This window comes from Lacerta agilis, chromosome 14 (assembly GCF_009819535.1).
Source record: "Lacerta agilis isolate rLacAgi1 chromosome 14, rLacAgi1.pri, whole genome shotgun sequence".
NCBI classification, from domain to species: Eukaryota; Metazoa; Chordata; class Lepidosauria; order Squamata; family Lacertidae; genus Lacerta; species Lacerta agilis.
Genome location: NC_046325.1, coordinates 15,802,052 through 15,828,790, shown reverse-complemented (window position 1 = coordinate 15,828,790; position 26,739 = coordinate 15,802,052). Strand labels below are relative to the sequence as shown.

Here is a 26,739-nt window from a genome sequence, read left to right as displayed (position 1 = left end):
TCAAAGGCACCAGCTGGCCCACTGAGTAGGGCATTGTGTTATTTCCAAGCTTAAAGGGGGCATTTGGTAACAGAGGCTCTTGAGATGGAGGGGTGGGCCTGGCGTACCCTAGTGTTAACCTATTACCAGTCACCCTCGGGGTGCCATACCAGCCCCCCCCAACTCACAATGCAAGAACGATGAAGACAAACAACCCGCCTGTGCCCCCAATCACTATCCAAACGGAGAAGTCGGCTTGAGGGGGTGGAGCCCTGGATGAGATCCCCAAGGCAAGGGGGACTGTCATCGTTGTGTGTGACGGCCGGGGGAACCAAGTGGTCTTCCCAACTGCAGGCACCACTGAAGAAAAGAGATTAGAAAGAGAAGAAGAGGCAGGGAATGGATGTTAATGCTCATCGGTAAGCATTATCCTTCAATCAATATATCAGCTGGATGAATTAGTTAAAAACTCCTTAAAATAACCTTTTAAAAGGCATCCCTGATTAAATGGACAATGATTTTTACACACACACACACACACAGAGAGAGAGAGAGAGAGAGAGAGAGAGAGAGAGAGATTTTAATATAGGTTCTTATAAAGACTGATGTGTGCCATCTTAGATGAGGCGATCCTCTTTCCCTCTCACACTGGTAAGAACGCCTCTTCCCCCGGACGTCCTTTTTACTCGCACTGCTTCGTTTCCAATCAGTGCACAACCTGTAACTTCCTGCTGAAATCCTGTAACTTTTTTATACCACCAATAATAAAGCAGGATGAATCTACTATCATTGTGTCAAGAACATGCTGCAGAATTCACCCACACGGAAACAGCGGTTTGGAGGGGGACCTAGGATGGAGTCTGCTGTGAGATACAGGCAGCAACCATTTTGCACAGGGGTTCCATTCCTGGACCCCTCCCCCCGCATGTCGGTGGAGTGCGCAAAAGCCCACTCCGCCCTGTTCTGCGTCAGCCGCGCATCAAGTAGATGTGTGCAATATGGTCGCTGCCTGTATGTGCAACATCGGATGGCAAATATAAGGTTGCCAGACATCCCCGTTTCCCGGGGACAGTCCCCGGATTTACAAGTCAGTCCCCTGACAAAATCCATCTGTTTAGTAGGAAGTTGAAAAGTGTCCCCGGATTCATTGAAAGAAATCTGGTAACCTTAAATTAAAATACATTTTATATTCAAAACTATTATTTAGCCAAATGTAAGCATGCAGACATAATTAGTTAAATCTAGTTTTGATTCGTCCAATAAGGCCACATCCCTAAACAAACCAAGGAGTAAATTTCACTGAACTCAATGGGATGTACTTCTGCATAAGCATGTATGGGATGCCTTACTATACTTTGCCTTGAGTTTCAACTGCCCCCTGCTGGCTATTTGCCAATACTACAGCTCTGTAAAGTACTGTAAAATGAAAGCTAGTTCATCTTCTAGGCTACTAGATCCCTTTGGCCATATAACTACAGCAGGCAACATGGTTGTGTGATGAAGTGCATGTTCTCCATCTGCTCTATTGAAAAGTCAGCTCCATCAGGCTCTTTCCTCAACTTTCACCAGCAGCCAGTTCATCAGGGAATTGGAGACAGAGACAGATGGGATAAGAATTCTATAGCTGAGAAATAATGCCTGAGGGTTTTTTTGTTTTTTTTTGCCTGCCTGCCTGCCTTCCTATCCCTTTTCCTTTTATGTCATGTCCTTTAGAGTGCAAGCCTCTCTGGGAGACCTTTTAGTTAAAAAAAAATTATTTTTAAAAAAATGCTTCAATTTTTATTTTTTTAAAAAAATTACGTATAAGGTGAAAATTCCCTATCCATTTCCACTTAAACAAATGTCAGGCAGCAGCCTGTGAAAGGCCCTTATCAATGAGACCTTGGAAAGCTACTATCAGTCGGAGTAGACAGTTTTGGGCTACGTGGATCAATGGGGTCAACACACCCTCCTGAGAATGCGCGAGGAGGCCTTGCGAACTATGTGGGCTAACCTTAAACTTCAATGCCCCTGGCGCCCAAACACGCACTGCCATCTACTCATTTAGGCACATGTGAGGAGGGGTTCTCTGCACATGCACAGTTGAGCTGCTCATGACGGGCTGACATTTGCCCCTTGCATAGAGGAGCCTTCCATGCATGTGACTCAGTACGTGTGCAGACCCCCCCTTCTCACATGTGAGTGGCATGGTGGGGGGGGTGGCCTAACCTATGTAGTCACATGTGTTCTTTGAACATGGTGTGTGTGTGTGTGTGTTTTGAGGGAATGTTATCTGAGCCATTTAACGTAGCCCACTCTCCCCCATATTCACTTAACTTACCTTGTACTAGGAAGTCAAGGTAGCTAGAAACAAATCCGCTTGAATCTGCCATATCGCACCGGTATCTGCCTGTGTCATTTACGTTCACCTCCTTCTTTACCAGAAAGGAATCCATACTGCTTCTCATCGGTATCAGCTTGCCCTTCACTACCTAAGAAGGAGGGTTGCATTTGAACGCTAGCGTTAAGGAAGAAGTGGCTTTTCGTGCATGTACGTGCTTTCCTGCTGACAGAAACCCCTGCAAGGCCCTCTTTGACTCCAGCCCACCATGGTCAGTTTTCAAATCCAATGCCAGGCCCCCGCAGGGAGTTGCAGCACCACAGAGAGCCCCAACTGAACAACTTGCTTCAACAAAAAGTTGAAAGCAGAATGAGCCCTTCTAATAATCTGCCTCTAGGCTACCTTTTCCAGGCTCTGCATCCTTGTGGATAACTTAAAGACGGGCGCACCTTCTCCGTTCCATAGTCTGCCTCCCCGGGTGCTTCCTGGTAGAGATGCAGCAGGAGGTGTGTGAAAGGATCCCTGGCTCTAGCCCTACAGGCCCTGGCGATCTGGGTGCTTGTTCAGTGGGGTCCCGTCCGTCAGCCACAGTGTTATGTATTGGGTTTAACACGTTATGATTCTAACCAATTGCAGAGCGTAGGTGGATGAAAGTTCTAATGGCAAGCTCTGTCAACTGTCAACTGCCAACTGGCAGTTCTTCTTGTTGGGCTTTCAGAGTGTGTTCTTGTTTTAATATGGAAGTGAGCTGTTGAATAAACGAAGTTATATTGGGCTTCTGACTGTTCCTGAATATTTAATACACAGATTCCGTGATCTCCTGCTCTTCAGCATCAGACTCGGAGCCCTGAACCTGGACTGACTGCATAGCTGAGGACACTGCAGCCTTTGACCCCAAACCTCAATCGATACTAGATTCTGCGGTTGTACAACCACCCATTGTTACGGAAATTATGGGGGGGGGGGTCACCTAAGCAAAGTCTCCTCCTGAGTAAACTCATTTGGGGTATGGAGTGATGCCCTTAAGGGGACCCATCTCTCTGCCATGATCCAGTAGGCGAGAGACCACGTGCACAGGGAAATGCCTCAGCAGGTAATCTCTGGGTGCTTCAGGCTAATATCCCTCAACCAGAATCCCATTGTTCTCTCCCAGATAAGTGCTCAAGGTATCCTTGCCAGTACTTAACACCCATTCACACTTCTCAGGGCTATCTCCCTGATATTGCTCTGTTTCCCCCATATGCTAATCTTGTCTTTCCTGTTTTTCCTATATGTAAATCATGTATAACCCTTCCCTTTTGTGAGGTAGTGATGATGTAGTGATGATGTTTCCAAACTGTATTCTGGGATATGATAGGAGTTTTAAAAGTTCTTGTAACACTGTTCTGGGTGTGCAGTTTGACTGTAACCTATTGCGCAATAAACCCTGTCTTGTCCTTGCTCCAGTGGCTGGACTTCTTTTATTTAACTCCGCAGAAACCAGTGGGCCTATCCCTAAGGGCCAGGTGGCTGGGCAGTTCCACACCTGGGATTTTTCCATTACAGCATAATAGTAATGGGGTTTTTTGTTTCTGGGCCAAATTCTGATTAAGGCCCTAAATGGCTTGAGACCCAAATACCAGTAGGGTCACCTTCCCCTTCCCATATTGTAAGATTATCAAAGGAAGCTCTTTCCCATCTTCCATCGCTGGGCAAGGTGCGTGCTGCTGTTGTGTGGGAGAGAGCCCTTCCCTTAGAAGCCCAACTGGCACAAGGCTAGGACTTACTTGTTTGTCCAGACATTTTAGTTAGCTGGTTGTTGGTTTAGTGCGCTCTGTGATTTTACTGTTGTGTATTTTATGGTTTTGTTTATTTTGGGTGCCTCCTGCACAGACAAAGGGCGAGTTATAAATACTAGACATTATCAGCATCAGATAATATCTTTTTCACACAGGTTTGAACTCCAACTTATTTCCTTTTTAAAGTGAGGTCCAGAGTGGTGCAGAGGTTCAAAGTGTTGGACTAGGGTCTAAGGAGACCCAAGTCTCTACTGAGACATGAAGCTCACAGAGGTTGTGGCCACCTGTCACACTCTGCACTTAACAAGGTTGTCGTCAGCATAAAAAAAGGGGGGCACGTGTATGTCGCCCTGAACCCTGCAGCATGAAAATGCGATTGACACATAAGCTAACTCTTGGCATGGGTGGGGAGTTACAGATCAAATGTCAGTGGCAGTAGATTTTTGGGGAGGCAAGTGAGCTGGCAAAGGGGAAGGCCACTTCTTAGAGGCACTGCCTACCTGGTAGAAGTTGTATTTCTTCACACTTTGGCTAAACTTGTGCCAGTGCAGAGCACAATCCAGAACCAGATCTTCATCCATTTCCACTTGTATCCTCCTTTCTGCAAAATCCAAGTATGCAAAATCTGTTCTTCTGGGTACTTAACATTTAATCCACTGCTGCTCGCCACATATGCAACATTATCATTGATTGCCCCACAAGTCACAAGTAAAACCGTTAGAACATGCAAACAGCACTCTAAGAGGGCACCTTTTTTACTGATACAGGGACACGTTGTTAGTTTTTGCTATTATTTAAAGTATTTGTACCCTGGTCTTCAGCCAAAAAGAGAGCGGCTTACATATAGTCAAAACAAGACAGTCCCTATGATATACAGCCCAGCAAAGCCATCACCTGAGTAGTAATGGGACTGGCAGGGAAGGAAGGACCCTGGTGGGGATTATTGTGTCCAAGGTGGAGGAAGAGGATTGGTGAAGGGCTTGGTGGAGAAATCTGGGAGCTAGGATTTTATTCTCAGGGCAGGATGAGTTGAGTGGTCACTTGGGCATCACCAAGAGAGAGAGAGAGAGAGAGAGAGAGAGAGAGAGAGAGAGAGAGAGAGAGAGAATCACATATTCACATAAAATGCTCATTTATATAATAGATGCAAATTAGAAATACAATCTGGTTCACCATAGTGGGGAAAACTGAGTAGGTGACTTGCGTGCCTGTTCAGCCTGTTGCCCAGGTATTGCTAAGGATGGATAGGAAACTTATGGTTGCTCTCTGGTCTTATGGTTTTTTAAAACAAACATCCCTTGGGCAGAAGATTCCTGCATCGCAGGGGGCTGGACTAGATGACCCTCGGGGGTCCCTTCCAACTCTTTGATCCTATGATTCTAAGGACACTAGCTGTATACAACTTCCCTCCACTGGCTGTCAGAAGCCATTGCAAGGTTTGGATTGGAGGAGGGGAACTCTCCCATTTGCTCCCAAAAGTTCTGAATTCCCTGCCCCCCTCACCAAAAAATTTTGTAGCTCACCTGGGGAGAAGGGCAACATGGCCGTATTCCACTGTCAAGCCCAGTGGAAGCTTGTCCTCTAGGGCGAATGGGACACTGCCCTGCCAACTTTAGTCCCCTCTCCCCAGCCAATGCTCCCCTTCCTTCCTGCCTTCTTACTTACAACTAGTCCCAGTGGGTCCGTCCAGACTGGCCTCGGGCATCATTCTCTTGTATCTCAACCCTGCCATACCCTGTCTTCTGCTACAGATTTGTGGGCCCCAAACTGAGCCTGCTCCCTTTTCTGAACTCTTACCTCCACACCGGTATTTCTTGTTGCACGTGTAAGTCCGTACGAGGCACGTGAAGCAATTAGTAAGCACGTAGCTCATCACACCTGCAGAACGAGAGGACCAGAAGGAGGGTTCTGGGTTCGGGCAGAAGGGCAGAAAGAGGGCGAACTGGAGAGAAGGTGGCAGGTAGAAGGTGGCAATAAGAGAAGGACAAGCACAGCAAACGCAAACTCCCCTGGGAACAAATCTCTTGGGAATAAATGATGGCACTAGAGTCTGGTCTGGGACTGTAATAAATTCAGTTCAAATGATGGCACTGGCCTTGTGCAGCTCCTGTTCATTACTGCTTTGAGGCTGGAACATAGGGGTCACCAACTGATTCTATGCCTCCACCCCTCTGGTCTGCCCCATTCCTACACCTTTAACAACGGAAAGTAGTGCATGTGTGAAGATAAGCATTGCCATCCTGGTTTTAGCACATTGGTGTTACAAAAAAAAACAAAAACCCAGCTTGCCTGTCATTTTAAATATATCTCAATTCACTCTCTTTCCTGCCCTCACCCCTCACCAAACTCAAACCTAATCGACTTCCGGCGAGGACGCCATCGTGGGTGGTCGTGGGTCGCTTCGGCAGCGAGGCGACCCAGGCTGGCCCGGGGGTTGGAGCCCCGCTACCGCAAAGCGGGGCTCCGGTAAACCGCGGGTCGAGCGTCCCGCGGCTGGGCTCTCCGGCGAGCCCGCTATAGCTCCGAACCCTTCCCTCGTTCCCCCTGTAAAGGGGGAGTGGGGGTGAAGGGACCACGGAGCTGGGCTGAGGAGACATGCCCCAACCGGACCGGCGAAGCGGCGGCCGCCGCTCGTGATGAGCGATATCGTTCTACCTGGCAGAAGCAAGACAGAAGAAGCCCGTTGGCCGTGAGTACGCTAATATTGGATCTATCTTGACATTTGGCGCTCCGGGAGATATGACGGAAAGGAAGCCCGTTCCGATTCCCTTTGGTGAAAGAGAAAGCAACTGTATCGATGGTGACTGCTGTTACAGTGCTGGATATAAATGTTTCGAATTTTACAAGCAAGATCGGTTATACCCCTTTTGGGGATCTAAGTTGGTGGGAATATTTCTTCTTAAAAATGGATGGAATGTAATCTTTTCACCCTGACTCCAGGGAAAATGGCTGTGGAGATTTGTTACAGAGATGGAAAAGTACTGTGACTAAGATGGCAAATACTGAAATTTGATACCCTGTGCCCATTTCTACCATGCTGGGCTTTGTCTTTAAGCTGGTTTTAGACTCTGGTCTCACTCACGAACAAAGGATTATTTTTTTGAAATTAGAATTGCTGAACCAGAAATTAATTTTGCTGAACCAGGATGTTGCAAGACAGTTATATCCCACAAAACAGACTATTGTGAACATGGCTAAAATGGAAGAGACCCTTGGCAGGGAGCTAAAGGGGATTATCGAAGTACAAAGAACAATGTTTTCGCAACTCCGAAGAGATGAAAAGTCCTGTTGGAGTGAGAGTCCCAGGATCAGAAGACAATTTATATCCAATTTCTGGGGTGAGAGCCCAGAAATGATGGGGAAAAGATTTATTCGCCTACAATCAAAAGATAAACGGAATTTCGAAGCGGAGATGCTGGAAAATGATGATTTGTGTACCCTGATGCTCCCTGCAAGGATTGCAATAGACTACGTCTGGATTTGTGGACTTACAAGAAAAGAGGACATTCTGGAAAATTGTTTGGGTGTAAGATGGAGGAACATCTGGGGGGAAGCCCCGAGATGGCGTAAGAAAATGGTTAGAAAAGGGATAGGGTGAAATATATTAAGGATAAAATTAGGATGGTTTATTACGGTACCCTGAAGCTGGTGTGTTAAGATTTTAAGCTTTTGAACTAGAGAAGAGATATTTGAATTTTTGTTTTATTAGCAGCAGTCTAAGTGAAAGAAGATGTTTGATATGATTTGATATAAGAAATAATATGTGATGTTATGAAGTTGTATTATTAATTATTATGAAGCAATATTTGGAATAGATTTGATGTAAAATAAGAAGTGATAGATTATTTTGGAGTAAAAATAAGATTTTAAGAAGTATGTTCAGTTTAGATTTTTGAATGATTTAATTTTAGAGATGAGAAGTTACTAAAGTAAATTAGATTTGGAACCAAAGGGGAGAAAATGGGGGAAGTCACCAAGAAGTGATTTGAACAAGAAAAGGTTTTTTTTTGTGTAAACAAGAATAAGAATTTTTGGTGTGTTTTGTTTTGTTGTGGTTTGATTGTGGGGTTTGTGTTTGGGTTGGTGTTGTGTAGGTGTTATATTGTTCTTTGTTTTGTAAAAACCAATAAATTCTTTAAAAAAAAAACAAAAAACAAACTCAAACCTAATCAAGGACTCAGCTATAGAGCAACAAATAAAACGCTTTAAGTGTGTTTTAAGTGCAATATACAATGTGACACTAGATGGCAGTGGTGAGCCTTATGGAACATTCAAAACGCTTTAAAAGAAGCATTCTTTTCAGAACAGTTCTTATATGTGTGTAGATTCCACCCAAGTCATCCTTGGCACATCTAGATTTGATTTCCTCAAAGGCCCTAGCAGAAAAAGCTCCACACCTGAGGCACTGACACCAAGTGTAGTCACTTTAGTACTCACTGGCATTACCTAAGGTAAGAGTGAGCAGATTTCTTAGCATACCTTTGGCTGGTTTGCAGTAGATCTGCAATTGTTTAACAACAGCAATAGGGTTTCCGCCCACTTTAAATCAGGCTGCTAAGACTAAGAACGCTTGGAAAATGACATGGAATGGAGTTTCAGGTGAAAGGATGCTGAGCTTAGTTCAGGTACTGAGAACAAAGTCTGTGCTCTGTTACTTCGGTGCCCATTTCTTCCACTGCCACCTCTCTGTTTCTGCCTTTCTGTTTCTCTAATTTCTCAACCGGGGTAGCTATGCTGCTTCTAGCCAGCACTGCTTCTATTCTGTTCTAACTTCCCACTCTAAACTAGCTGAGCTGTATTCATGTCTATCTGGCACTCAACACCTTCCTCTCACTTAACTGCCTCTTATCCCTATGGATTTTTAGATTTAACCCCAAAGCCACCAGTCCAACTGGGGTGTGTGTGTGGGTGAGAGAGAGAGAGAGAGAGAGAGAGAGAGAGAGAGACTAACAAAACAGAAATTTTAAATTCTTATAGCAAAACATTTTGGCTTTTTACCTTCTTTATTCTAAGCTTTGGTTTGTTGCTTGGTTTTAAATCACCATAGCAGCAGTTTAATTTGCCCCATTGGGTGCATTGACTCTGAGCATATCACTTGGATACACGTGGACAAGGGCATCCCTTTACATAAGTAGACATAGTCACGCTGTAACATCATGTTGCTGTTAATGGCAGATCCACAGGAGCTGGCTGATAAGCTATGGGCTCTAATAGCACAGCGCAGAACTCTCCTGGGTCTTGTTTCCTGTATTAACTAGGTGGGAGGGTTTGGCGGATCATTTGGGGTTTCTGCCTCTGGCAGCAAAAGGCCTCAAGAGATTCCTGAGGGAAGGAGCCATAGTTCAATCGCAGAGTACATGCTTTGAATGTAGATGTCTCCAGATCTGGTCCTGGCATGCCTAGCTAGAACAATCAAATCACATGTGAAATGAATGACTTTTCTCTGTTTGAGACCCTGGAGAGCTGCTACCTGTGAATGTAAACAACTGTACCTCAGGTAAGGCTTCCTACAACCAGGGAAGCCTATGCATGTAAGCATCAATTTGCAGCCATTTTGTTCTCGGGTAGGAGGAATTGATCCATTTACCCCAGACATCTGGCAGGTGTTACCTCCCCCTCCAACATCTGGCAGAAGAAAGTCAGAACACTTCTCCAATAGCCCCTCTCTGATAAGGAAGTCTTGAAAGACAGGGAAATGGCTTTTCCCCTGCCCCACTTACAACAGGATCTCTTCCTTATAAAGGAGGCGCCATACCTGTCTTGTTGTCCAGGTATGGGCGAGAACCAGAAATCCAGGACATACCAACTTCCTTAGTCAAAACCGCTAAAAAAGATTGTTACGGGCCTGAAGATGTATGGCTGCAGAGACACACAATACTTTGAAAGCACATTATTTCCCTAAAATAATTACGAGCACTGCAGTTTAAAGGCTTCTTGGAATTGTAACTCTGCGAGGGGAAGACTACAGTGCCCTGAACTCCTTGAAGGAAACAATGTGCCTTGAATGTGCTTTAAATGTGTGCTAGTTCCCAAACCCTTCTCCCCCAACAGACCACCTGAAGATTGTTGAGGGTCTTGGAGGACTGCTTAATACTTTTCCTGCTGCTTGTAGCAATTGTGATGCACTGTATGTTTTTAAATTTGTATTTTAACAGACCCAAACAAAGTTGATGGACCACAGTTTGGGGAACCCTACAGAGTGTGTCTGCACTTGAAGGATACCTGAAGGAGCTGAGTCTGTTTGGCCTGGAGAAGAGGTTATTAAGAGGTACTATGGTACCAGTCTTCAAATAATTAAAAGGCTGCCGTGCAAATGACGGAGCAAATTTGTTTCCAGTTTCTCCAAACTCAAGGGAAAGGGTTCAAGTTCTGAGAAAACAGATTTCAAGTAAAAATTAGAAAAACTGTCCTGATTATACAAGCTGATGGACCGCACTGGACTCTCTGTTGTTAGAGATTTTAAAGCAGAAGCTGAATAACCACTGAGTAGGGATGCTGAAATAACAGATTTTCTGCCTCAGAGGAGAGTTGGACTAAATGGCCTTTGAGTTCTCTGCCAGCTATATTGCTGTATACATACTATGCTTCTAAAGCACATTCAAAATACATTTCACCCCTCAAATAATTCTGGGCACTCTAGTTTACTTCTCACAGAGTTAAGATTCCCAGCAACCTTTAACAAATTACGGGGGCCCATAATTCTTTGAGGAAGTGCTTCAACTGTTCTTGAAACAGGTTGTGTGCACATAGCCTACAATTCAACCGTCTGCTTGAGTTGGCTGCAGCTGTGAAAGGTTTTTGAGCAGCTCTTATTAAAGAATGAATATCAGACCTTTTTCCACTTAAAAGAGATATTATATATTGGCATGCACTGGGAATAAAAACCAATCTCTGCAGCTATTTTATTTTTGCACTGGTTGCTGCTACTCTTGGCTGTTTTTGATGGCTTGTTATTGAGTTCAGGATCTAGTAATAATATTTTTTGCTTAAGATAACTTACTGGAAAGAGGGAAGACGGAGAAAAATGTGTTCTCCAGTCTTGATCAGACACAGTGCCCCTTACACAGACCCTAACCCTTTCCCCCTCTCCCTTCCACCCTCCACACACACACACACATTTCCCCCAAACTGACATTTACTCACTGCTTGGAATGAATTAGTTTGGTTTCATGGAATTAGTTCAAGAATCTCTCAACTATGCCTGAAAGTAGTTCCCACAATTTCCGGGAGAACTGAATGTGAATGAAGTTTGTTTTGGGGTAGAACTTTGAATAATTTTTAGTTCATCTTCAAGTTCATTTTCTTACATGTATTCCCCACCTCATCCTTTCGACGCTTTAAGCTTTAAGATCATAGTTGTTGGGGAAAATATATTAAGCAATTCACATTCCACTCTTTGTGCATTTTGATGGTTTCTTAGTGTTTTAAAGTACAGTATATTTCATCCTTCAAAACAGCAGCTTGTAACATTCTAAACGTATGCTGGCCAAATTTGTCCAACTGTGCAAAAAAAGAACATCTAAAAGTTAACTATGTCAAAACTAAGGTTGTCGAATTTGTTAAGAGGGTTTCCAAATCCAAGTGGACATTAGATGATCATACCCTCGAGCAAGTACATAGGTTTAAATACCTAGCATTACTTATGGATGAAAAGCTTTCATGGAAACCCCACCTGGATGCCACCAAGTTATTATCTGCCCACTTTATTGGGCAGCTATTCAGGTTCTTCCATTCAAAGGGGGGGGGCAGTTTACCAATCCAGTCATCAAGATCTACGCATCATTGCATGAAAGATGCTTTCCGGGACTGAGATCTGGGGAAGTGGTATTAAATCTGAACTAGAAGTCCAGCAAAACAAATTCATGCGGCAGATATTGGGGCTTCCACCAGGGATGCAGAATCGATCTAGCCTACCTCAGATACTGGCACAGACTAAATGCCTCCAAGGACCATATTCCTGCTATGCTCTGCTGGTTAGAGCAACTAAGTTCAGGTGGCTGGGTGCAAAAGTGTCACAATAAGCTTAGGGCTTACAATCTCCAAATGGATAAATATTTAGCCCTCAGTCCACATGACCTAAGAAGTTGGATCTTTGATCAGGATGCCATCCAAGATAGAGCATCCATTATGGCTGCCCATTATTCTATTTGGTACCCTCAAATCACGATCAACCACGCAAGGCCCTGTTACCTTGAGACACTGACTTTCCTGCAGCTGCGTAGGGCATTTGTTGAACTAAGGTTCCAACAGATGCCCTCAGCATATTTGGAGGGGAAATACCTGGGAATTCCCCATATAGAACACATTTTCATTTATGGATGCAATCAGGTTGAGGATGTTGTGCATTACATTCTGCTCTGCCTCTTATATTCAATACTCAGATAATTTTTTTAATCACCTCTTCTTGACTGTCTCTCAGGCTGATCCCCACAGGAGGTCACAGTTGAGCTAACTGAAAAAGATCTACAGATTACACACCTGGTAGCCAAATTTGCTCTGGCAGCTAAGAAGCTCCGTTCTGGATATATTAATGCTCTCTAATTTTAATTTTTTTTTGCTGTAAACTTTTTATAGGGTATGTTGTGTGATTTCAAAGGAAAGCCTTGCCTTGCTCTCTGCTGTACATTGTAAAGGCCTTTGGCCATGCACACACACACAAAATCTAAATGCGGGGTGTGTGAGAGAAAATTGCAGAGGATCGTGTGGATGGACATGAATTGAACTGTGACCTGTATGTGAACCGAACTAGTTCATTTCGCAAAGGGCTGAACGTGAACTAGAATTAGTTCCTTTGGAAACAGGTCAAACTAGTTTCTTTAAAAAATGAACTCTCCAAGTTCATTTTACTCACCACATTCATTGCTGCACTGATCTGCAAAGAGAAAGAAGGAAGGAAGTTGGCAGTTGCGTGTGTCTGTACACCCCCCGCCACCGCCCACACACCATTGTCAGTAACCCAGTTAGGATTGCCAACTTTTGACCTGACCCCTGCAGATCTTCCCTTACAGCTGATCTAGTCAGCATCTATTTAACTACAGAGGACGAGCGGGTGTTTGCATGGGCCAAAGGGAGAAAGAAGGACCAAAACCCCTATCTACTACTATTCATTCTATTTTTCTATTACTAACTAGGGACTGCTACCCTTGCTTGCCTCACCTGCCAACACCCACCTGCTCCTTAACCTCGCCAAACCCACCCATATAGTTCAGCCAGGCCATGCACAGCTTACATGTTGCAACTCTGGGCAATAGCTCGTGAAAAACAGTCATTAGCTTCTGAAAACACGAATCCATCTCTTTATGAAGCTGAGCCTCTGCAAAGGAAAAGCAAACAGTAAGAGCAGGGGGTCTAGGTGGGCTCCATGTTTCATAGGGCCCTTGGGCAAGACACCCGCCCTGGGGGCACCTCTGTCAGGAAGCTGACCTCCTCACGGTCATGATCACTAGCTCCTCCTTCTGTTCCCCATGGTTGCTGCCAACGGAGGCTGGCCCATTCAGGCTAATGGGGCACTGCCCTACCAACCTCAATCTGCCCACCCTTCCCATCTTCTTACATATAACCAATCTGGGGGGTGGGGGTGGCACTGCCTATCAGCTTCCTACTTCCTTGGTGCAAGCGCTGTCCCTGTAGAACTCAGTTGGGAGGAGGATGGGGACAAAACTAGGACTAGTTGGCTCTGCCTCCACATACTGTTTGGGCTCTTAGCCTTCTCACCCACCAGTCCCACAGGGCACCGGCCACCACTGAATTGCTACCACTTGCTTGCCTGCTAGGCAGAGAGCCAGTGAGAATGCAGGCAGGCAGTGGCACCTGCCTCCTCTTTTCAGCACTTCTGTGTCATAGAGAGATGTGGGCAAACAAGTAAGCAGTGGACGAAGAGGAGGAGCAGGCCCAGAGACCCCCACAGATGCCCTACCATGTGGACCCCTGGCGCTGTCCCTTTGCACGATGAGTTGTGATGTTGAAAAGGAGGAAGGGCCAACTGTGGGAGTGCCAGAATGTTTGGAAATGCGCATTTTAAAATGTAGACTTTTGTCGGGTTTTTCTTTTTTAAAAATTTGTTTATTTATTCTTCTTATTTATTAAATGTATATGCCACCCTGGAGATCACAGGGTGGCTTACATGACACACACACAGCATCATTTTTGTGCTCTGCCCCGCCCCATAGTTTTTCATCCGATCTATCCTCTAAACAAAGTTTAACAGCATGCAGGAAGAGCAGAGTCGAAGGAAATGCTTCTTCCAGTTCCAAATTCCTCCCCAAAGACCTAGATAACAACAGAAACAGCAGGGTTTCCAGCATGGGCACCCAACAACTATATTGCCTATATAATAAAGGCTTATAATTCAGTTAGGAGGCAACAGAGCTACATATATATGAACAAACCTGCTGTCAGCCACTGTGATCAGAAACATGCATGTATCTGAGCATGACCTGTTGAGCCACATTTTACACAGACACCCTCCATTTTATGGGAAATAGGACTGGGGTCATAATTTCGTTTGTTTTTGAGCCAAGAGCTTGTGGAGTGGAAATTTATTCTAAAAGTGTGGTTTTTTTTAAAGACTCTGTGCCTATTTGTCATTTTACGGATCCGCTGTTTCCCTTGGCAACTGCTCTGGCGCCCACTCTCCCTCCCAAGATGCTGCTTCTTTCTCCTTCCTCCCGAGTAGTTACAGGGGCGAGCCCACCCAATCAAGAATCCTAAAGTGAATATAATGTCATGAGGCCATATAATGAATCATATTTGGCTGGATGATGGTGTCAACGAGGGCAAGCAAGGCCAATTTAAATGAGCAACTGAATAGCGCAAAAATTAATCCAAGGAGGTGTCTGTATACATGCAGGCTAACACCCTACTCCATTCTAGTGGGAATGGGCTGTAAGCAGAGTTTTGATGAATGTGTTTATTGTGAGATTGGAGCTCTTAGTCGATGCACATTGTTTACTGTGTCCATACAATGTTCTGAGCTTCAGAAGAAGCCAGGAGTTTTGTTAGGTGGGCAGCCAAAGTTGTTGAGCTTCTTTTGGGAAATCACAGGTAAAAATACCCCCATTGCAGAGATCCAGCTTTCCGGGTGGGGGCAGGCATCTGCTTGGGTGGGGGGCAACTGAACCTCAGTTGAGTACTTTTGATGTTATGCACATGATGCCAGCCTGCATTTCTCCCCTGCTTAATTCAGATTTTCCCTTTCGGTGGGAAACCCTCTGTGTGCTTGTCTTTAATGTTATGAACAACCCACTTGGAATTTTAAAGTCCCATCTGGAAGCACTCATAGACTGATTTGTCAACACAGTACCTACCCAGGAGATAGTGGTGCACTATATTGAAGAAACCACCAGATGGCGGTGCCTAGTTGATTGTGAGGTAAAAGGCTCTGAAAGATTTACAGTGTAAAAGGCTGGGCAACAACTGGTCAGATATATGAATGAGCTGGGCAGCCAAAGCAAAGTTATCTTGACCTACATTCGAGGAGCATGCCTTCAGAGTAGGGTTGCCAGGTCTGCTTCCAAAAAATAGCGGACAAGCGCGCGCGCGCGGGGGGGGGTTTAAATTAAATTAAATTATATATTTTCTTACAAACATTTTAACACATATTAAAATACCATTTCATCATAAAGCTTTTGAATTTAAAAAAAGTCCACTATTTTGTGAAAAAAAATAGTGAACATAATGTGAAAAAAGTGGACTGTCCACTCAAATAGTGGACACCTGGCAACCCTACTTCAGAGGCCGCACTCAGACACTTTGCTGAATACATTCCAATATACATGTTGTTGTTGTTGTTGTTCAGTCGTTCAGTCGTGTCCGACTCTTCGTGACCCCATGGACCAGAGCACGCCAGGCACGCCTATCTTTCACTGCCTCTCGCAGTTTGGCCAGACTCATGTTAGTAGCTTCGAGAACACTGTCCAGCCATCTCATCCTCTGTCGTCCCCTTCTCCTTGTGCCCTCGACCTTTCCCAACATCAGGGTCTTTTCTAGGGAGTCTTCTCTTCTCATGAGGTGGCCAAAGTACTGGAGCCTCAACTTCAGGATCTGTCCTTCTAGTGAGCACTCAGGGCTGATTTCTTTGAGAATGGATAGGTTTGATCTTCTTGCAGTCCATGGGACTCTCAAGAGTCTCCTCCAGCACCATAATTCAAAAGCATCAATTCTACGGCGATCAGCCTTCTTTATGGTCCAGCTCTCACTTCCGTACATTACTACTGGGAAAACCATAGCTTTAACTATACGGACCTTTGTCGGCAAGGTGATGTCTTTGCTTTTTAAGATGCTGTCTAGGTTTGTCATTGCTTTTCTCCCAAGAAGCAGGCGTCTTCTAATTTCGTGACTGCTGTCACCATCTGCAGTGATCATGGAACCCAAGAAAGTGAAATCTCTCACTGCCTCCATTTCTTCCCCTTCTATTTGCCAGGAGGTGATGGGACCAGTGCCCATGATCTTAGTTTTTTTGATGTTGAGCTTCAGACCATATTTTGCACTCTCTTCTTTCACCCTCATTAAAAGGTTCTTTAATTCTTCCTCACTTTCTGCCATCAAGGTAGTATCATCAGCATATCTGAGGTTGTTGATATTTTTTCCGGCAATCTTAATTCCGGCTTGGGATTCATCCAGTCCAGCCTTTCGCATGATGAATTCTGCATATAAGTTAAATAAGCAGGGAGACAATATACAGCCTTGTCGTACTCCTTTCCCAATTTTGAACCAATCAGTTGTTCCATATCCAGTTCTAACTGTAGCTTCTTGTCCCACATAGAGATTTCTCAGGAGACAAATGAGGTGATCCGGCACTCCCATTTCTTTAAGAACTTGCCATAGTTTGCTGTGGTCGACACAGTCAAATGCTTTTGCATAGTCAATGAAGCAGAAGTAGATGTTTTTTCTGGAACTCTCTAGCTTTCTCCATAATCCAGCGCATGTTTGCAATTTGGTCTCTGGTTCCTCTGCCCCTTCGAAATCCAGCTTGCACTTCTGGGAGTTCTCGGTCCACATACTGCTTAAGCCTGCCTTGTAGAATTTTAAGCATGACCTTGCTAGCGTGTGAAATGAGTGCAATTGTGCGGTAGTTGGAGCATTCTTTGGCACTGCCCTTCTTTGGGATTGGGATGTAGACTGATCTTCTCCAATCCTCTGGCCACTGCTGAGTTTTCCAAACTTGCTGGCATATTGAGTGTAGCACCTTAACAGCATCCTCTTTTAAAATTTTAAATAGTTCAGCTGGAATATCATCACTTCCACTGGCCTTGTTGTTAGCAAGGCTTTCTAAGGCCCATTTGACTTCACTCTCCAGGATGTCTGGCTCAAGGTCAGCAACCACATTACCTGGGGTGTATGAGACCTCCATATCTTTCTGGTATAATTCCTCTGTGTATTCTTGCCACCTCTTCTTGATGTCTTCTGCTTCTGTTAGGTCCTTTCCACTTTTGTCCTTAATTGTGGTAATCTTTGTACGAAATGTTCCTTTCATATCTCCAATTTTCTTGAACAAATCTCTGTTTTTCCCCATTCTGTTATTTTCCTCTATTTCTTTGCATTGCTCGTTTAGAAAGGCCCTCTTGTCTCTCCTTGCTATTCTTTGGAAATCTGCATTCAATTTCCTGTATCTTTCATGATCTCCCTCGCATTTTGCTTGCCTTCTCTCCCCCGCTATTTGTAAGGCCTCATTGGACAGCCACTTTGCTTTCTTGCATTTCTTTTTCATTGGGATGGTTTTCGTTGCTGTCTCCTGTATAATGTTACGAGCCTCCATCCACAGTTCTTCAGGTACTCTATCCACCAAATCTAAATCCTTGAACCTGTTCTTCACTTCAACTGTGTATTCATAAGGAATTTGATTTAGATTGAATCTTACTGGCCCAGTGGTTTTTCCTACTTTCTTCAGTTTAAGCTGGAATTTTGCTATAAGAAGCTGATGATCTGAGCCACAGTCAGCTCCAGGTCTTGTTTTTGCTGAGTGTATAGAGCTTCTCCATCTTTGGCTGCAGAGAATATAATCAATCTGATTTCGATGTTGCCCATCTGGTGATGTCCATGTGTAGAGTCGTCTCTTGTGTTGTTGGAAAAGAGTGTTTGTGATGACCAGCTTGTTCTCTTGACAGAACTCTATTAGCCTTTGCCCTGCTTCATTTTGATCTCCAAGGCCAAACTTGCCAGTTGTTCCTTTTATCTCTTGACTCCCTACTTTAGCATTCCAATCCCCTATAATGAGAAGAACATCCTTCTTTGGTGTCATTTCTATAAGGTGTTGTAAGTCTTCATAGAATTGATCAATTTCAGTTTCTTCAGCACTGGTAGTTGGTGCATATACTTGGATTACTGTGATGTTAAAAGGTCTGCCTTGGATTCGTATCGAGATCATTCTATCATTTTTGAAATTGCATCCCAGTACAGCTTTCTCCACTCTTTTGTTGACAATGAGGGCCACTCCATTTCTTTTACGGGATTCCTGCCCACAGTAGTAGATATGATAGTCATCCGAACTGAATTCGCCCATTCCTGTCCATTTTAGTTCACTGATGCCGAGGATGTCAATGTTTATTCTTGCCATCTCATTTTTTACCACATCCAGCTTACCAAGGTTCATGGTTCTTACATTCCAGGTTCCTATGCAATACTTTTCTTTACAGCATTGGACTTTCCTTTCGCTTCCAGGCATATCCGCAACTGAGCGTCCTTTCGGCTTTGGCCCAGCCGCTTCATCAGCTCTGGATCTACTTGTACTTGTCCTCCGCTCTTCCCCAGTAGCATGTTGGACACCTTCCGACCTGAGGGGCTCATCTTCCAGCGTCATATCTTTTATATGCCTGTTGTCTTTGTCCATGGAGTTTTCTTGGCAGGGATACTGGAGCGGCTTGCCAGTTCCTTCTCCAGGTGGATCACGTTTGGTCCAAACTCTCCACTAAGACCTGTCCATCTTGACCTGTCCATAGCTTCCCTGAGTAATTCAAGCCCCTTCGCCACGACAAGGCAGTGATCCATGAAGGGGCCAATATACATACATGCAACATATTACAGCCATTTGGAAGAAAGCAGTCATATATTCCTGTTGCCCATTGATACCATTCATTTTAGCATATCTCTTACCTTTAACTTCATTGTCCATTATCTGTTTCAAACAGCGTTTGAAGTGGGCACTTAAGTCTGACAGCGAAAATTCATCTGAAGAGAATGGAAGGGGGGGGGAAGAGGAAATATAATTAGGAAAAAAGTAGCCCGCTTCATTCCATCTTTTTTTATTCTGAGTTGCCTTGCAAATCAATGAGAGCTGTGTGCCTCTTTCCCCATAAAGCTTTCTTGCAGAAGGCAGGCACCTCCACAGATCAGAGGTGTATACTGCCTTTGAACATGGAGTTTTTGTTTAGAGCAATCGCAGCTTGTTTTCCTCTTCCTTCCATTGTTTTTCTCCCTATTATTGTATGTATGCATGTTAATATGTATTCATTATGCATACAATCCCATGTAAACCTGGGAGTTAAATCCCACTGGAGTCAATATTTATTCAGTCAATCTCTATGGAATCCTTCCAAATAAACCACAAGGCAGCTCACACAACTATGCAGACATAAGAGCATAACGTTATGGAGCCTTATTTGCCCCTACGGGTTCCCATTGTTGCGCCCGGTGAGAGAACATGGAAGTAAAAAAAAAACCTGAGGCTTCTGGCTTCAGAGAGAGAGAAAGATTTAATTTCTGCATGCAGAGGTACCTGGGTGTTTAGATAGCCAAGCAAGTACAAAACTAGTCAAATTTCAGACAGTTCTTATAGACAGTTCTCTGGCTCTCTTCCCACCCCAGAAAACTTCCTCTTGTCCATATAAGGAACATTTCCTGTTGTACATATAAGGCAAATGACATTTAGCCAGAGTTGGTTCATGCGCACTCCAGCAAGGCCATCCTATCTCTTGACCTAGACAACAGTTCCTCTCAATGAAGGACAGCTACAGTACTCTCTGCGTAAGGTCTACTGTTCTTATCTCCAGACACTTAGTAAGGCAAAGCTTGCCAGAGAGAAGTACAATGCAGATCAAAGTTCACAGCTTTACAGAGCAGTTTCATACAGAAAAGCTTAACAGGGGCACTTTTATACTTAATACATTCACTGGACTAACAATACATTCAGGTAAATATATAGGTTAGCTAATTAACCCCTTCCATTCCCTCCTCTTCTTCGGACCGCTGGAATTCTTTCTCCAGCGCGTCCCTGGGAAATGACTGATATTCTCTAGCAAGGGATGCATGCATTGCATTAAACAGAAAATACAAAGGCAAAATAACAATGGGGGATACAATACCAACAGATACAACAAATACAACTAAGGATCTTTTACTTCGAATATTCCTAACACTAATTACAGAAACTGTTCAACTGGTCACATTATCTGGTAACTGGTCAACACAAATTAAGGCAATATGATCATTCAGTCCTCCCATTCAGTGTTCTTTTCCTTCCCTTTCTTCTATTGGCGTGCACAGGGTCAATGGCCCCTCCCCTGTGCATTGGCAGCAGGTTTGTTGCTTCTTGGCCTTTGTTGCTTCCCTGGATCTTCAGCTTCAAGGGATGTTTCAGCACATTGTGGCAGGTCCTGTCTCTACATGAGGAGGCGGACACCAGCCACTTTCACCACTGGCAGTGTTGTCAAAAAGACTGTAGGATCTATGCCACTTAGGTTTCAGAGTCTCTGCATAGGGATAAAACTAGCATAGCAAAGCTACATGGCATTAGGGCACCTGCTAAAAGAATAGGAGATAGTTACAGAGATTATATCTGCCCTTGGAGGGTGGTGTCTTGGGCCCCTCCAGCCTTTCTTTTGCCTCACAGATTAACCTCACAGGTATCGATATTGATCACACCTCAGTCCTCCTCCCTGTTGGAGGCAAGCTAGAATAACCCAATCAAATAAGGACAGCCTCCCATACACTCACAAGATATTACTGACCATGCCGAATCACTATCTCCTCGAAATACAATATTCTTCCGCAATAATTATCCCATAGCTCCTTGGTCTACTTCTTTGGCCCAGAATAATAATTTAGTTCATTTTTCCAATCCATGCAAACACTCTAAACTTAGAATACACACAAATATAAACAAATACACAATACAATCATACACAATATCATCATTAGTATCACCACAATTTCAGACCAATTTAACATAAAACTCTGCTAATGTCAGGGAACAGAAAGATACAATTTTTTCCCAAATAAGATCCATTTCTTCAACATCACCTTCCAGACACACTACTAGAGCCATTGCAATTCTCACTATCTTGACATCCTTCAGAACATTCTCCTAGCAACTAATCCTCTCCAATATAACATTGTACAAATGATCTAGGGTATTTGGGTATAGCTATTTTCTCCTTACTGTCTTCTCTTTCCTAATGTTCCATTTCTCCATCCCAATTATATTACCAGTTCCAACAGCCATATCAGAAACTAACTTTCCCTCCTCTTCTCTTTCCTGCATCCAAGCACCAGCCATTGATCCTCAGTACCTAATTTTTTACTTACCACCTCACCAAGCCTATCAGGACCTAGTGTCCAAGAATAACGTACAACCACCAACCTATTTTTTGACCCTCAGGAGGACTTAGGGTGGAAACAGGGCAGTAGGGAACAAATTCTAACAGAGTTGGGTTGTCAGACAGAACAGAACTTGGCCTATCTCGCTTCAGAGCCATCGGTAGGTCACTCTCATCATCTCACACTTGGCGGCCAGCTTAGCAAAATTGCTAACTCCTCACAACGGTGTTTCATTAGGACAATGGAGTTGAACCCTTGATGTGCTCATTCAAATAGTGACAATTTTCAGGTTTCTTTTAGGTAACAACAAATTATGGACAGGGCAATAGGAAAAACTCCTGTCTTTTTAAAACAATCTTTGAAGGGCTTACTATATATACCACCTCTGAAGCAGAGCCATCTTCAGGCCTCTCTCATTGTCTCACGCTTCCATGGCAACAACCTGGCGGTCCTCTCCATGGTTTGGACAATGGATTCACCCCCCTAGATGTGCTCTGCAACCTTGGCATGGACTGTGGTGTATTGCCTTCAATATTGTTTCCTGCTGGGCAGGGGGTTGGACTAGATGACCCTTGGGGTCCCTTCCAACTCTATGATTCTATGATTCTGTATACCTTCACTTTATCATCAATTTTCCTTCCAATCATTCCAAAAATTTCTGCCCCCTTTTCCTCCTGAGGTTCAAACTTACTCCAAATCCTAACTTACACTGTCAGGGCTACACTGTCAGTTGCTAACCATGAGCCCCTTCCCATTCTACTTCAACATTCTCTTCTCCTTCATTCTACATCCCACAAACCTACATCTACATTCCCAAATAACTTTCTGCCAAGAAGCCATTTCTTCTGTTTCAAAACCTTCCCTGAAAAACTTAAAACCTGGGATATAAAATAAAACTTTTCCCTCTAATCAACTTCTGCTGGAAACAATCAAACTGCTCAGAAGACATAATCTTCTTTCCCCCCCTTGTGGGAGGCAAATTCCCTTCCTTTGCAAGATTCACTGCTGCAAAGAGAAAAATCCTTGCTGTTTAAACTAAGGCTTCTCTCCATTTCTGTCCATCTCCCCACTCTCATTGCTTTACCAAAGGTCAATTAAGAAACAAAATAAGACTGTACCAGCTTTAAAAACAAACTAACAAACATTCCTGATTGCAAGAGCAGCCCTCCTTTCAATGCTTCAGACACACTTTTACATTCACCTTAACATTGCAGAGAAATACTTTTACAGCCCATTCTATTGAAGGGACATACCTTGGCACACAAACAATTTCCAAAACACACTCACCAAACCCTGGGGTTCAAACAGATTCCTTGAAGGGACAACAAAACAAAACAACAAATACAAATTGTGCAGCCACATTTACACGGAAAAAAACAGACTTCCCAGACTTCATTGGCAATGCAGCAAGAAATGAAACAATTTTGGGAACACAGAGTTTGGGAACACACATTTTAGGGCTGCTTTCTGCCCCACCTTTCCAGAATGAATGCAAGCCTCAAGCAGGGACCAACACACACACACACACACACAGGCACTACAGATACAGACAAACTCACAAAAATCACAATGCACAATCACTGCAAACACAGAACTCATACAACACACACATAGTGAAGGAAAAATCATAAAATTATTACAAGTCATAAATTTTTACACAGCAACAAAAATTCCAATTCCCCATCTCAGCAAGCTCAGGTTCAACCTGGGACAGTGGGACACTCCTTCCACCTAACCAGACTTTTTTCATGCACACACTCTCCGCTTCGCTAGGGACACTGAGTTCCTGCGTCTCATTCACTCAATACATCCACTGGAGCGTCCCCACACACCATTCCCATACACAGAGTAAAATCACAGAAAAATTCTTAACCCCCTTCTCTCTCTGAAAAATTCTTAACCCCCTTCTCTCTCCTCAGAGAGGGCACCCCCCTTCTTTTCCCCACAGCCAACGGCACTCTTTTGCTCTCTGCTGGCTCCTTCCTGGCGGCCCTCTATGGCTCACGGCCAGGCTCCTGGCGGCCCTCTATGGCTCACGGCCAGGCTCCGGTGGCAAATCCACTTGCACACTACCGGATTTTAGCGGCGGCCCTCTACGGCACACGGCCGCTGCAGGATCGATCGCATCCTGCGCTTCCCCTTCCCTGGGAAGCTGCTCCCCCTGTGGAGCTTACCTGTCCTCTGCAGATCTTACTTCCCTTCCCCCCTGCGGCCGCTTTCTCTTTCTCCCGTCGCCACGGTGCAGTTTGGCTCTCCCCCTGGGGTGAGCCAGTCCCTTCCCACAAACAGGCAGGAAGCGCGCTTGGGGCCAGCAAACGCCAGACCAGGAGAGCCTTTTCTGCTGTGCAGCGACGCCTCGGACTCCCTGTTTTCTCAATCCCGGGGAACAGCGAAGGGTTCCCGGCCAATGCACCACGTTATGGAGCCTTATTTGCCCCTACGGGTTCCCATTGTTGCGCCCGGTGAGAGAACATGGAAGTAAAAAAAAAACCTGAGGCTTCTGGCTTCAGAGAGAGAGAAAGATTTAATTTCTGCATGCAGAGGTACCTGGGTGTTTAGATAGCCAAGCAAGTACAAAACTAGTCAAATTTCAGACAGTTCTTATAGACAGTTCTCTGGCTCTCTTCCCACCCCAGAAAACTTCCTCTTGTCCATATAAGGAACATTTCCTGTTGTACATATAAGGCAAATGACATTTAGCCAGAGTTGGTTCATGCGCACTCCAGCAAGGCCATCCTATCTCTTGACCTAGACAACAGTTCCTCTCAATGAAGGACAGCTACAGTACTCTCTGCGTAAGGTCTACTGTTCTTATCTCCAGACACTTAGTAAGGCAAAGCTTGCCAGAGAGAAGTACAATGCAGATCAAAGTTCACAGCTTTACAGAGCAGTTTCATACAGAAAAGCTTAACAGGGGCACTTTTATACTTAATACATTCACTGGACTAACAATACATTCAGGTAAATATATAGGTTAGCTAATTAACCCCTTCCAGTTTGTCTGCAGGATCAGGCCAGTGGCTCTTCTCACAGTGGCTGACCAGAACATAGCCGTTGTGGCTAGCAGCCATTGATAGTCTTATCTTCCATTAATTTCTCTATTCCTCTTTTAAAACCATCCAAGTCGGTGACCCTCACTGCTTTCTGCAGGAGCAAGTTCCACAGTTTAGCTACGCACTGTGTGAAAAAGTACTTTTGGGAAATCACAGGTAAAAATACCCCCATTGCAGAGTTGATTTGCAGAGTTGGAAGGGATCCAATGGATCGCCTAGTCCATCATTCAGTTTGACTGGATGTCCATGAGTTCCAATGTTAGGAGAGAGGGAGAGAAAGTCCCTCCCGCTTTTCCCATGCCATGCACGATTGTATAAACTGCTATCACGTGGCCTCTTATAGGAGCATAAGAACTCAACGATAACTAACTTCTTCTGACTCAAATAAAAGGCGTAGGAATATGCTGGAGAAGATTGGCGCCCCATCTTTCTTTCAAGAATAGAAATTCTCCAAATTAGATTTAGAACACAGCATCAAGAGAAGAACAATAAGATTTAAACCCAGACTGAAAGCACGCCACACACAAAATCACCGTAAAATAAAAAATTCAGCAGTGATGGCCACCAGTCATCAAACTGTCAATTTACTAAACCAAAGGCCCTCAGTCAGGACACTTTCTCGCCAGAGGTGAAAGCCAGTATGGCGGCCGCTCTCCTCAGTTCCACACACAAAGTCATTTACCACAGACTAGCTTAACAACAACAAACTTTATTTGCGTAGCCTACAGGCCATGGCATCAAAAAGACACATATTACAGATACTGGTAAAAAGCCCTATATAAACCAATAAAATGAGCTGAATCAGAGTAGCTTAGGGGGCACATGGCAGGCCAAGCCACGAACACCTGTCTCTGCCCTCCACAACTTAACTGTGGGATTAGCCCTCTTTAGCCAAACGGTAAGAGCTCAAGGACGAAAAAGCCAGGTGGGTCTGCCTAGGGAGGATTTTTTGATGACTGAAATATTCTACTATCTCCTATCTACTGTACCTGCCAAACTTCAGGTGGTGAGTAGACACAGCATCTCCTTAAATTAAACCTCCACTGCCCTGGTACACACACACACACATACACACACTCTGAAAATATATTGCTTAAGTCATCCTAGCTGATTCATATCCTTCTTTCCTAGCAAAGTGACTGTCTGTGAGGGGGGGGGGTGAGGTTACCTGTCAGGGAGGCCTTTATTCAGGCCTTACCTGGCAGGAAATAATTTCCCTCAGAGTTCTAGATTTTGAGGCTGATTCTTGGCTTGCTCCCCAGCCCAAACTGCCTTCTGCAGTCTCTGTATTATTTCGTAGCATCTAGGATATGCCATAAGCTACTAGGTTTTGTTGACTGATGCTATCCGACCCACAACTTGCACAATGAAAGTTCCAGTGCTAAAAAAAATATGCATGCAGATCCTATTAGGGTATGCTGAGGTCAGGGTGGTGCCTTTGGACCCTGGAATTCTTAATATTCGAAAAAAAAAAACCCAAATGGGTTCCCTGGCAGGAGCACTGGGATGGGTGCAGCCATACCAATAACAGCCATGTATTTTTTTTGATCGATTTCCTGATGAGGGAGCTCTTCTAAGAACTTATCCAAGTCTTCCTTCAGTTTTGCTTTGAGCTGTGGGTTCCAGAAGAGATGCTTGTCCAGGTAGGTATCTTTGAATTCCCTCACAGCTGCCATGGCATCTGCACTACATTGCAGGCATCCATGAGATCCTGCAATGTCCTGGGCTATTAGCCAAAACACTAGCCAAGGCATCACGCTTTGTTGTGGTTGGAAAAAAGGAGCCTTGGCCTACATTGAGGTGACGTCATAGCTATGACATCACAAAGCCCACATGTTCTCAACCAATGTAATAATAACCACGGTTGAGACTTATTTATTTGAAGCATTCCTACCCTGCTCTTCTGCTGAGAAAGCATCTTACAAAAAGATCAGTAATAAGTCAGCCCTTTCCTACGGACTTACAATATGAAAGACATGACACAAAAGGAAAAGGGGATTAGGAAGGAGAAGGAAAAACAAACTCAGCCACCAGTTCTCTCTGTTGTGAATACTTTTCCTCATCCCCCCCCCCCTTT

General features: G+C 44.3%; 1 protein-coding gene across 1 annotated transcript; it reads right to left on the bottom strand.

Moving 5' to 3' along the window:
• Positions 1 to 39: 39 nt before the first annotated feature.
• On the bottom strand, positions 40 to 26,416 carry IZUMO1 (izumo sperm-egg fusion 1). Its single transcript, XM_033168382.1, has 8 exons — positions 26,185 to 26,416; positions 19,168 to 19,242; positions 13,274 to 13,390; positions 12,929 to 12,949; positions 5,875 to 5,955; positions 4,578 to 4,678; positions 2,300 to 2,450; positions 40 to 339 (listed from the first exon to the last, which is right to left on the bottom strand). Exons 1-8 carry the CDS (start codon positions 26,414 to 26,416, stop codon positions 164 to 166), a joined length of 954 nt encoding a protein of 317 aa, XP_033024273.1. The 3' UTR covers positions 40 to 163.
• Positions 26,417 to 26,739: the final 323 nt, after the last annotated feature.